The sequence below is a fragment of the Stomoxys calcitrans genome, chromosome 2, assembly GCF_963082655.1.
Source record: "Stomoxys calcitrans chromosome 2, idStoCalc2.1, whole genome shotgun sequence".
Taxonomy (NCBI): Eukaryota; Metazoa; Arthropoda; class Insecta; order Diptera; family Muscidae; genus Stomoxys; species Stomoxys calcitrans.
In genome coordinates, this window is record NC_081553.1 from 166,689,158 (window position 1) to 166,702,161 (window position 13,004).

At 42.9% G+C, this 13,004-nt stretch overlaps 1 protein-coding gene across 10 annotated transcripts in view; it reads right to left on the minus strand.

The window, feature by feature from the left end:
• Positions 1–398: 398 nt before the first annotated feature.
• The window catches only part of LOC106080961 (trithorax group protein osa), a 169,742-nt gene continuing 157,136 nt past the window's right edge, over positions 399–13,004 (minus strand). For 7 of the 10 annotated variants that reach the window (XM_013242665.2, XM_013242607.2, XM_059362469.1 and 4 more), the window contains 7 exons: positions 8,496–8,721; positions 8,257–8,436; positions 7,661–7,927; positions 7,262–7,418; positions 6,870–7,080; positions 6,724–6,805; positions 399–4,513 (listed from right to left, as the gene is read on the minus strand). In XM_013242665.2, the coding sequence (XP_013098119.2) occupies positions 399–4,513; positions 6,724–6,805; positions 6,870–7,080; positions 7,262–7,418; positions 7,661–7,927; positions 8,257–8,436; positions 8,496–8,721 (5,238 nt within the window). The remainder of the gene's footprint in view (positions 4,514–6,723; positions 6,806–6,869; positions 7,081–7,261; positions 7,419–7,660; positions 7,928–8,256; positions 8,437–8,495; positions 8,722–13,004) is intronic. The other 3 variants (XM_013242657.2, XM_013242618.2, XM_013242599.2) reach the window with 2 other exon arrangements.

Here is a 13,004-nt window from a genome sequence, read left to right on the forward strand (position 1 = left end):
GGCGGCAAGGGCTGTTGAAATGTGGCCGTATCCTCGTGTGTAGCAGCTGTTGTTGTATTTACCGCATGCATATCCATTAGACTTGTTGTGTTAGTTTGAGTTGTTATGGGAGTTGCGGTAGTAGGGTTGGGGTTATTAGCTAATGTTGTTACTACTGCTGCTGCTGCCGATGTTGTTGTGGTTGTTGTTGTTGTTGTTGTTGTGGTTACAGAAGGTATATTCGAAACAGATAGAAGTGGCATCGTTTGTGCCCACATTTGGCTAACAGTTTGGGGATGTTGATGGAGATGGTGTTGGTGTTGGTGTTGTTGTTGCTGCTGCTGCTGTTGTTGTTGGTGATGATAAGCAAACATTGTTGTAGCAGCCATTGCATTTTCAGCTGCCTGTAGCATTGTATACTACGCAACCGCAGCTGTCGTTGAGGTATTCGCAGTTGGGGCTTGAGATGGAGGAGCTGTCGTTGCAGGTGGAGGTGGTGGAGGTGCGGATATTGGTAGTTGTTGTTGTGCTGCCGCCGAACCACTCGACGATGAGTTTGTCGTCATGTTGTTCATGCTATTACTATTAATACTACTACAACCGCTGCCACTAGTGCTGCCAGTGGCCATTGGCGTTGTATTTGAGGAGGAGACTGCACCGCCCAACATATTGCTCTTTAGCTGTTCACTCGTCGTCAGCGTCGAATTACTACCACCGCCGCTACTACTATTGTTGTTGTTGTTGTTGTTGTTGATGTGCAGATGATGGTGCATGGCAGCTGTTGTAGTGCTCGAACTCATATTGCTACAGCTGCCCATGGAACTGTTCGTGCTATTTTGGCTAAGGCTGCTGGCCGCTGTACCGCAACTGTTGCTATTTGTACTGCTGTTGCTGACATCGTTGAACGCGGCTGTGGGCGTTATCTGAGAGCTACTATTACTATTTTCACTATCGGCAGATATTATCATGGAGGAAGATGGATTTTTACTTGGCATATGTTCAATGTTGTTGCTATTCGCTGTACCTTCGTTGACGGCATTGGCATGTGTGGATATGGGGGCCATTTCATTTCTCGCCTCGCACTTAGCAGTGTCCGATGTTGTGGCGGTCGCCACTGCTGCCGTCGCGTCCTTAGGCTCAACAATTTGCTCTTTCTCATTCAATATTTCGTCGTCCATTTTTGACTCTGCTTGGTTTTTCCTCTCTTGCATTCCGAGTTTTTGCTGCAATTGCTTCTGTTGCATGCGATATTCGAGTGAATTGACCGCTGCTCCTGGACCCCGAGATACTTGAAATAATACTCGCGATATTATCAAAGCCACCTGCTGATCCAGAATGTGAGACATCACCAGACCCAATAGTCGTTGTTCTTGTTGCATAAACAGGGATCTGTTGTCGGGATGTTTGGCCAAATGCAATAACGTTCCAGCAGCACGTCGCAGCATATCCAAACTGGTGCCCATGGAATCGGGATTCTCCCGCAAGTAGTTTATGCCGTGCTGATTGGCAACGCCTAAGGCTGTTTGCTCAGCCTGCTCTATAAATGCAACCAGATACGATATACAGGGAGATTGTAGGGCCACAGTTCGCGCCATAGCACTGTCGGCTGCAGCCAAGTAGTGAAGCAAGTTGACGGAAAACTCTCGAAGCACTTGGTCCTCATTACGACACAAGTGCCGGGTGAGAACAGCGCACAATTTCTCTAGCCTCGAGTGAGGTGGCGTGGCAATTACTAAGTCGACATTGTTGTCGGTAACACACAGCTTACATAAAGCCTCCAGGGCAAGTCTTTGGGGTGATAATGATGAGGCAGGACCACATGAGGGGAAGGGATCTTGACCATGCGCACTGGGGCACACTGCCCAGTGTAGCAAGCCGTCAATTAAAGGTCTGGCTATTAGCTCTTCGTAGCGTGACAAATCTAAGTGGCCGGCTATATTTGCCATTATCACCAGCATGTTTTCCCGTATGCTTATGAGATATTCCCACCACCATTCGCGTTCTCCTTGCAGGGAGCTGCACGAGTCGGAGAAATCTGTATCCTCCTCTGTGCCTCTGTCGTAGTTGCGATTTTTCGGCGTTCGTGGCAAGTGCTCGTGGTTCAGTAGAAGCAGACGTCCAAGTACCGCTAGAAATCTTTGCGATTTAGCTAATATCGACTCGTTGCCGGGAACAAAACTCATATTGCGGAATATATTTGAAATGCAAATGCACCGCCGTGCCAACGAATCTTGGCTTTCGTTGACCAAATATAGGCTGGCTTCGTCGCGGGTATAGCACTCGTCTTCGAGCGAGGAAGAAGAACGGCGGCGTTGTAAAACCAAAGCCGGATCCCTTATGGTGGTTTTGGGATCAAATGCTTTCGTAACTGAGGACTCTTTGGTGGTTATTGTTTCCAATTCCATGTCCACCTCTCGACAATCACTATCGGTATTCGTTGTTGTTGTGGCGGCTGCCGTTACCGTTGTAAGCGGCTCACTGCAGTCATCGTCCCTCTTTATTTCGAGTGGTATTGCGAAAGCAGACTTTTCAATTGGTCGATGCTCGTCACTTTGCAGTTTGGATTTCTTGGCTTCCGTCGGTTCCGATTGGGGCACAAGGTTACCCGACGCCGTAGAATTGTTGAACAGCCGGCGTTTTTTGTTAAATGTGTTTTGCTGTAATCTAGCTTCGACCTCTTCGTCCTCCTCCATTTCCCGATCACTCTCCTTGCTTTCCAGTTTGGGATTCAGCAGGTCTTCGCAACTGGTATCCTCCTCCAATTCGATTTTTACATTATTATCACCCTTTTTATGCTTTCTGTCTTTAGGCTTGGTTTTGATATAACGGGCAAATGGAATGTCTACAAACTCTGACTTGAACACATCGATAATGCCCTTGTTGATGTCCCGATCGGTAAAACCATAAGTCCAGGCATTGCTGCCAATTGGGGCCGTCTCTTCGTAGTTGCCACTGAATTCGGAATCCCACTCTTTAAGACCGTCGGTTATGAAAATATCTTGTTCGGCAGGCTGTAGACGTACTGGCAAACCTTTGCGAGACATCATTGTGTAATTGGGTGTATGGGCTAGCAATACTACCCGTTCCTCAGGATGCGGTATTTGCTTCACCTGGCCCAGATCGATGCCTTCATCCTCATCTGAGTCGATGCCGAAATCACCTTCGATATCGGCCTCAACATACGTTTCCTCTATGCCGTCCACTGTGTGGTCATGCAGGCGAGCTTGAGGATCTTCCTTCTCCTCCTCCTCCACCTCCTCCTTCTCCGGTTTAACGGTATCACAAAGCCTTCTTCGGTTGTGTGTCGAGGTAGTGATACCACGTCTATTTGAGGCTTTTCGATCACTACTAATTCTATCATTTTGGTTAGCCTTCTCATCCCCCTCGTCGCTAAACATCTCTGCGAGATTCTTTTGGAAATGTTCTAATAACAGCGTCAACAAACCGGGCAAATGAGCCAGACCGAAATATTGAACTGTGGAATCGTCGAATAGCAGAACATTGAGAACATCCAAAGCCCATGTACATTCGGTCAACTGACCCGATCTCATTGCCATGAATATACGCCAAGGATCCACTGGACAAACATCGGCTTTTGTTAGACGTTTACGCCGGTACAATACCGGCGTGGTTGACTCTACGCTGTCGGGTGGAAAAACTATTTCCTTTTTGATTAACGGAGGTCCCGGGCCCACTGGCGGTGGGGCAAAGGGTTGCTGTTGTGGTTGCGGTTGTGGCTGCTGCTGTTGCTGCTGCGGCGGTTGCTGTTGCTGCTGTTGTTGTGACGGCTGTGTTTGCGGTTGCTGTGGCGTTTGTTGTTGCTGTTGTTGTTGCGGCTGCTGCTGTTGTTGAGTTGCTGGTTGAGGTGGCATGACAGGCGCCCCAGGCGGACCAACAACTCCTCCTATCATCGGCTTTTGTTGGCTCCCACTTCCTATTGTGCCTGGCATCATGCCACCACCCTGAGCAGGTGGTATTCCTTGAACACCAGAACTGACGCCGGCCGCTTGTGGCGGAGGAGGCATTGAAAATGATGGTTTGCCAATACTATTCGTAGGCATCGTGCCCGTTGCGCTGCTACTATTCGGGGGAGCACCTGGTTGGCCGGGTTGAGGTCCACTGACTGGGGCACTATTGGGACCCGTCATACCCCCTCCAGGTCCGGAATTGGGCATTCTTTGTTGTTGTCCAGCACTTGGTGGCCTTAAAGGAGATCCTGGTGCCCCACTTGGTGGTGTTCCAGGTGCACCAGTCCCAGCTCCACCCATTTGCGTCCACTGCGGTGGTGGTTGCTGTTGTCCTGGCTGCTGATAAGGTGGCTGCTGTTGTTGCTGTTGTGGCTGTGGGGGTTGTTGCTGCGGCGGATACCTATGCTGATCCCACTGAGCACCAGAAGCAGGTGGTTGTTGTTGTCCCGATGGCCCCAGTTGACCGCCCGGGGGAGCTTGTGTTCGTGGCGGTGCTACACCCCAGGCTTGGGGCGAGGCTGAAGACGGATATTGGTTACGGTACTGGTTGGCGCCGCCTGGCCATCCTGAAAATATGGAATGTATATATGTAGTTATAAAATTAGTAGTACAATTGATTGGTGGTACTTAAAGCTACGCAATGACCACCAAATTTAGAATTTTCTCTACTTTTTTCCGGCCTCCAGAGATGCTGAATAAGTCAAATCAGAAGATCGATTAGTTAGTTTGCCAACAAAGACTGTCAGCCCTATTCTGAATAACAATTTCCTGGGAGATTTTTCCCTCTCCCTTTTCCCTTATTCTCCCCCTGCTCCCTTATGCTTCCTATATTCTAAACGAATTTCGAAAAAGGAAAATATTTCCCCAGGATAAAAGTGAGTATTCTGAATCGAAATAAAAGGAAGAATGAGATGATAAAATTTAGAAAATACAAATGGATGGGAGTTGAGATGAAAAGCATGAATTTAATGTTACTCAATAAGAAACGTTATACCACTTCTTACTATTTACTAACAATTTATTATCTACGCATCAAAAACAAGAGCATTTTTTTTTATTTTGTGTACCCGATAAAGCTGGTCAATACTTGTAACTTTCCAAGTGTTCCAAATGCACCAAATGCCAAAAGAGGTCCGTGGCTTTGGTGTTGGTTGCAGCACTTTTGTCAAAAGTACCAAGAATCTCCTCTAATATTTATGATGACCATCGGGTCCATCAATATTGAAGTTTATTTCGTCACAATATAAAACAAATCGTATTCTTCCCTCCAAAATTTCTTTTGTTTAATCGTGTGACCTTATGGCGCTGAGTTAGGGAAGTTTTTGAAATTTACTTTGCTATAAAAGGCAACTATTGGGTTGCCCAAAAAGTAATTGCGGATTTTTTAAAAGAAAGTAAATGCATTTATAATAAAACTTAGAATGAACTTTAATCAAATATACTTTTTTTACACTTTTTTTCTAAAGCAAGCTAAAAGTAACAGCTGATAACTGACAGAAGAAAGAATGCAATTACAGAGTCACAAGCTGTGAAAAAATTTGTCAACGCCGACTATATGAAAAATCCGCAATTACTTTTTGGGCAACCCAATATATTGCGTCAATATTTGTTGGATATGTTGTCTGGAAACAGATGGATCAAATTCGTGTTATATTTGTTTGTAACTCATGATTTCATTAGCTGCTAGTTGTCGAATAAACCTTTTTGTCTATGGTTTGAGTACATCCACTCCGCTAAACGCTGCTATAGTTGACAGAGTATTAACAAAAAGCTACAGTATTGTAGTGTGGATGGACTGTAGCTGTAACTTTCACTATTCTATTAGTAACTAAACTCATTTCAATAATCATTCTGCGTAAAAAATCTAAAAAAAAATGATATATTCTAGGAAATTTTAAACTTCAATAGAAATTAAGAATAACGGTACTTTGGATGAAGCTTAAACAGAGAATAGGTCATGGAATGGCAAAGTATTCAAGGTAGTGAACATTTTGTCCTTTAATATGTGTGTTCGCGCACTTGAAAATTTGTGCAAATTTGCACGAATTGTTACTGGAAGTCGTTTGCGTTTATTTGCCATCAGAAGAGAGCGAAAGATTGCGTGAGAGCGAGCACAATTTTGAGTGTTTGGTAATTGAGAGCTTGCAAATTTCTACTGAAAGGTCTTTTTCCCAGCAGAATTTTGCAGCATAGATCAGCTGATTTATGAAATTCAGCTGTTTAATTCAAAGAAAAAGCAAAAGAGACTAGAGCAAAAGAAAATTTGCAGGAGAGTAACTAAGAACTCTGGAACTTCACCAGTACGCGAACAGACCTAATGTTGTTCAATTACTGGTCTCATTTATATGACAATTTGTCTAAGATAAGTAAATTGACAATTTTGACATACATTTTAAATTAGATGTAAATACAAAAAGTGGCATGCCGTGTAATAGTGGCTTTAGAGTGACAAGCTGTAGGCCAATATAGAACAAGCATTACTAAAAACCACACTAAACATGTTTGTAACCTGTATGCTCACATACAGCTGCTTTCGAAAACTCGAAATTTCCTCTCCCAAATATTTGCTCTTCTCTTTCATTCACAATGGGAGGATTTAATTCGGGGGCGGGGGAAACTAATTTGCTAGGAGATTTCCGAATTGGGTTATGTGTCTCGTTGGACTAATCCTACTGTTCATTCATCAATGGAAGGCAATGGTCGTGGTCACATTTGCATTGCCAGGTGTATGCCCTTTGCATTATTTCGATTTTTCATTACACAAATTACAACTTACCGTATATTTGAGGCCTTGCGTTATATCCCGGATACGATTGAGAGTCCTTAACAAAATCAGGATGACGTCTAGGTTGGGGACCCTGCAAAGAAAGAATACGCTATTAGGACTATTTGTGCCGAGGGAGAATGCGATGATATTCTTACCTGATCTGGAGGCCTGTAGTACTCTTGTTGGCCAGGAGCACCCGGAGGAGGATAAGGTGAACTTCCAGGTGCAGGGGGTCCCCCTGGCTGAGGTGGACCGCCTGGAGCCGAGGGTGCGCCTGGTGTCGAGGGAGCCTGTGAAGTGCCAGAAGGAGGCTGACTATATGGACGATTGCCATATGGACCATATTGATTCGAGCCGGTTGGTGGTCTAATATTTACAAAAAAAAAAAAAAGTAAAAAGACAAACATTTTAGTTAGACTCTGTTCCAAAGAACATTAAGACAGTTTTAACAAAAATATTGACAATTTCCAATAAGTGAGGAGGACAATACAATTCGGTTAACGTAAAATGACAGAAATGTAAATGAGAAAGGAATAAGTTCACTCACGCTTCCCCTTCAGGTCCGTAGGGAGGGTACATGTTGCGATTTTGTGGAGGAAATTGTCCTTGTTGCTGGCCAAACTGACCGGGTGGACCAGTGGCATTATATTGATCGCCAGAGCCATATTGGCCGTAAGCACCTGGTTGAACTGGATATGGAGAACCTGTAAAAAAACGCCCAAACGAAAATTGTATGTAACAAATTGCCATATGTATGTAGAAAACAGTCAATTGGTAAAAGATTTTACACGAAAGCAAACACAAATGAAAATGAAAAATAATTTTGTTGCTGGAAACAGCATGGAGAAGAAAAGTGCGGAGCCAAAACAACACATAGACATTACTAGAGTTAGACCAATAAGAGAGTAGAGAGTGACTATTGTGTATATATTTGTTCTCTATATACCTGGTGCACGAGACACCGGCGGTGGGGGATAAGGTCCTCCAGGAGGATATGGCGGTCGGCCTGTTGGAGGAGGCTGTGGTGGCGGTGGACCCACATTTGGAGGAGGCGGCGGCGGTCCAGCCGCGCCACTGCTGGCACTATTTGCATGGGCAGTTGTACCAGCATTTGGCGCATTGCTGTTAACACCGCCAACCGGCTCGTCGAAGGGATTATTAACACTTATGTTATCCCCACCAGGTGTCGCCGCAGACGTCTGATTATTTGGACCTGTACACAACATGGCCAGGCATGAGGGTCACCATGTGTTGCCACACATATGAGTTTTGAGTCAATAACAACAAAAGGTGTGGTCGTTTGTATTTATGGATGAGAGGATGTTGTTGATGAGGACACGACGATGAGTTTTGGGCGATTTGATGGTGGGTGGATTAAATAGGTGTGGGTGTTTGTGTATATGTGCGTTACATTAATAGGTGTTGTTAAAACCAAAAAACAAAAAATAAATAAACAAATAAGAATAAATGTTTTTATTAAAAACGAACAACAAAAAATCAATTAAAAAGACAAGAATTCAAGCTACAATGTTTAAAAATTACCTGGATGAGGACTTTGTGCATTACTTTGAGATGGAGGCCGAGGCATTTGTCCGGCAGCTCCGTAATCAGGCTGCGGACCAGTGCCGGGATAGTTGCCAGGATAAGAAGGATAGCCATCCATAGAGGTATTGGCAGCACCCACTGGGGCTGGGAATGAGTCTTGCGAATTAGATGAGCCAGCTAGAAAACAAAACATACATAAGTTAATATACGATACAAACTTGTTTGGGTTGACACACATTTATTACCTGGCGATGGTACCGACGCGGCTTTAGTTGACTTCTTCTTAGTACCCGCTTCGATTTGTTGTATAATCGGCAGGGGATCTATATCGCCACGGTCAAAGTGGCACTCATAGGCCAATAGATTCTTTGTGTAATGTTTCCGCAACGTGTAGGCAGCACTACTGCTCGCACCAATGCCCAAAAGACCAGCAATATCCTTCCAAGTCTTACTTTTTGTCACCTTTTGTTATGGAGAATTGGAGTTTGAAAGAAATCAAAATACGACACATGGTTAATCAATTATGTTTTTTCTCTCTCTCACTCTCTCTAAGTGTATGGCAAAGAGAATAGGAATATTTATGAAAAACATAAAACATTAGATGAAGTTGTTATTTTTATTTGAAAAAAAAAAAAAATGGGTAAATATAAAACATTCGCCATTACGGATGCAAATAATTGAAACACAATAACGGGTAAGTTTAAAGAGAGCTACTAATTGTGGGTGTTCGTACTAACATGGGCAACTTTTGGTTTAATGCATCGTTATGAAGCGACGTTGAGAATTCGTAGGTAAAACGCTGGCTACGTATTTTAAACAAAATTGATATTTGCTTGCCAATCAAATCAGACTAAAGCTACAAAGGATCGTAGAAAACATACGTACTTTCGGCGTTGGTTTTTGCCGTACTAGTGCTTGCGAAATGTATAAGTAGGTCTTTGCACCTCCTCTGTGCCGTAGAAAATTAATCTCCTATCAATCCATAAAAACCATAGCCGTCAATCACGTTAAACGCTTGGGTTTAAGTCCCAACAATGATTATCCCCACACTATTGCTGGTGTCATTTCAAAGTATTTCAGACTAAATTGAACTCTAAACATAAATCGTGTTAAACGCCTCTTTGTTACGAGAGAAATTTCGTCCGCTTCTGATCCTAAATTTATAGAGCATATTAGGTAATTCAGGGAAAATACAAGATTCAAGAACCCAAATCGTCTTCAGATCAAGACATCTGTTTATAGGATGCAATGGGTAGGATCCCATGGGAAAAGTGACACTCCACGACACACGACACAAAAGCCGACCCATACTATTACAGGTGCCATGGTAGAAGGCATGCGTTTAGCTAGCAGATAACGGTGACGCCCGGCCTCTCACCGAGACTCTACACTCGATACCGCACAAACCCATGGCAGCCGGTTGTACGTACCGGATTGACCCGACGAAGTCCTTCATCGGCAAGGGCTGCCGCATCAGTGCACAACAAACTGCTACAACCACAACAATTTGATACCGCAGATTGTATGCGACTGCAGTTGCATCCCACTATACGCAAGCTATGGAAGCGCTCGGTTGCTCTCAGCTGCTCTCAGTCATCCCGTACCAGACAGCGGTGGTTATCCCCTCTTATTGCTGACTACATTTTTCAGGCAAAAAGCTGTCGCACTGCGACACACCGTTCGAACTCGTCTTATAAAAAGGAGGTCCCTTATCATTGAGCTTGAAATTTCACATCGGACAGCAGTTTGCCCCTGTTCCATAATGGAATGTTCATGGAAGAATTTGAATTTGTATAAAAATGCGGTATAAGTAAGCATCATGATGCGGTACACCGATATGAGTGGGGATTGTTTGAATACCTGCACATTCATTTTCATGCTTCTTGTACCACCGCTTTTAACATCGTCTTCGTCCATAGCGATGTTATGAGTAAATGTAAGACGAGAATGGAAACACCGCATCAACAAACAACACATTGACCCGAATCATAATTGCGGTGTTGGTTTTGGAACGATGAGAAAACCCATTTTATATTTTATTTAAAAAAAAGTACTTGTTGGGTTGCCCAAAAAGTAATTGCGGATTTTTTAAAAGAAAGTAAATGCATTTTTAATAAAACTTAGAATGAACTTTAATCAAATATACTTTTTTACACTTTTTTTCTAAAGTAAGCTAAAAGTAACAGCTGATAACTGACTGAGAAGAAAGAATGCAATTACAGAGTCACAAGCTGTGAAAAAATTACTTGCGATTACTTACTTGGGTTGCCCAATTACTTTTTGGGCAACCCAATAACATTAGTATTCATAATTTTTTGGAATTTTTTATGTTGAAAATAAAATGGCGGTGTTTGCATTGTTTTTTCAAAAACTCATCATAGACACGTGAGTTGAAGTATTTGCGGTGGTAGTTTAAACTCAGGCGTCGCTTGTTTGCTTCATAACTGTACATACGTAAAGACATCAGCACCACCTCAAAATCATTTGTTTTTGTTGTTGTTGTTGTTGTTGTTGTTGCCGATGAAGAATTCCATCGGGTCAATCCGGTTGCCATGGGATTCATTTGTTTTTGTAGAAGTCGGTTGCGTTGATTCGAGTTGAATGGTTACATTAGCTGCATTAATTCATAAGACAAGTTTTATGCGGTCATCTGATTCCTACTAACCCGAATCATCAAATTCATTGTTGCGGTAGATTAAAGTCTAGCAAAACGAGAAGGACAAAAAATATGTCAAAAACATCTGTTATTGAGCGTTCGCATACTTTTCCAATACAAATTTGGCAGTAAAAATTTGCAGGACAGTAAGAACAGCCTTTACTCCCGGCACGGGATAACTGTGAGCACCACACAGGCTAGAAAATTGAAGTTCGATCTGTGATTTGTTCATTGCTGTCACGAGAAGCTTAGCTGCGAGCTACCAGGCGCGACCACAGGTTGCGGATAGTGGAATGGTGCATACGGAGTAGCTGCAACGGCAGTCGCGTACAATCAGCGGTATGGAGGCGAGAGTCTCAGTGAGAGGCCGGGCAGCACCGGCTCGATATAACAAGGCAAGTTTTAAGCGCCTTTAAGTTACCAATGGCAATCTTGTTCCCGCGGAGATCGGTCCTTTTGACCGGAACGAACTTGCTCACCTACAAAAGCTCGACGAGGATCGCAAACTCCACATAAAAATGAGGAGGTGACAACAACAACAGCATTTATTCTCTTTTGCTATTTATTTGAACAGCTGGTGTACCTCGGGTATATGTTAAGCATCTGATGAAAAATGCATCATTTATAAACCCATAGCAGATATATTGAAATATGATCCGATTCGGAACAAACTCGGCACGGACGTCGAGTAAACAAAATTCACTGTTGGTAAAACAAAACATTGGTACGTATGGCACCTATAATTAAATATACATCGATCCGAACCATGTATGGCACGGATGTTGAAAAGTCAAACATAAGGTCACTATGTCAGCGAAATAAGGAGATCGGTATATTTGGCAACTATATCCAAATATAGACCAATAGGGGCCATATTGAAAGGGTCAAACGCAGCTCATTGTGCGAAATCGGTTAATAAGCGCTGAATTAACGGGCCCAACGACTAGAATAGGGAGATCGGTATATATCGCAGCTATATTCAAATATAAACCGATCATAACCATTTAGGGCACGGGGAACGAGAAGCCTAACATAGCTGTGTCAAATTTCAGAAAACTTGGGCCCAAGACCTTAAATCGGGAGATCGTTTTATATGAGATCGTTCTATATCCAAATATAGCCAGCCCAATCTTGACCAACGCAACAAATTAAGTCAAAATTTATCGAAATCGGATATTAAATGTGGCTTTAATGAACCTTAGACCTTAAATCGGCAGGTCGGACTATATAGGGGAAATACCAAGATGTAGGGGGAAATATCAAGATCGAAGTTGGACTTCTGCGAACTTAACCTGCCTATGGACAAAAAAATCTTTGCAAAGTTTCAGCTAATTATCTCCATTTTTTAAGTCAGTAGCGTGATTTCAGCAGACGGACGGGCGGACAGACATGAGTAGATTGTATTATATTTTTACGACGATCAAGAATATATATACTTTATAAGGTTGGAAATAGACATTTCGCTGTGTTGCAAACGGAATGCCAAAATTAAGTCTAGGTGTTGTGTGAAGAAAAGAAACAAACGGAACTTTGATGCAAAAATCAGGAAAAACAAATTTATGTTCGGCTACAATTACGTCCAAAGAATAAGTTATGTGTTGTACTGTGCAGGAGTTGAACAGTTGTATGAAACCTAGGTTGCTAAGTTGCTCTGTACTCAGAGACCTTAGGTCCAATCCATAGTAATGTGCAAAACAGCAGAAACAATAGATGAAGGAAACAGAAGTCCAAAAAGTGGCGAACCAATCGGACAAGGGAGAGGCTCTCATCGGAGAGAGCTTCGTCCAGTCAATCAATTCAGGTCTCTACAGAACTTCAGAATACCGAGAGCACTAATCGCCTGAATTGATGCCCTATGTTCACACTAAACTTTTTACTATTGGTCACATTTTTTTATATTTAATATGCTCCAATTGTAAATAAAGGACATAAACGCCTGAAGAGAATCCAGGCAGGGAGAGATGCTCATTGAATATCTTGTGTAAGTGATGTAAACTGTGTATCCAACTTTTTTGTGTGGCCAATTTAAGAAATTTTACCAAACCACATCTACATATAACTAGGGTATAGTTCATATAACTAGGGTATA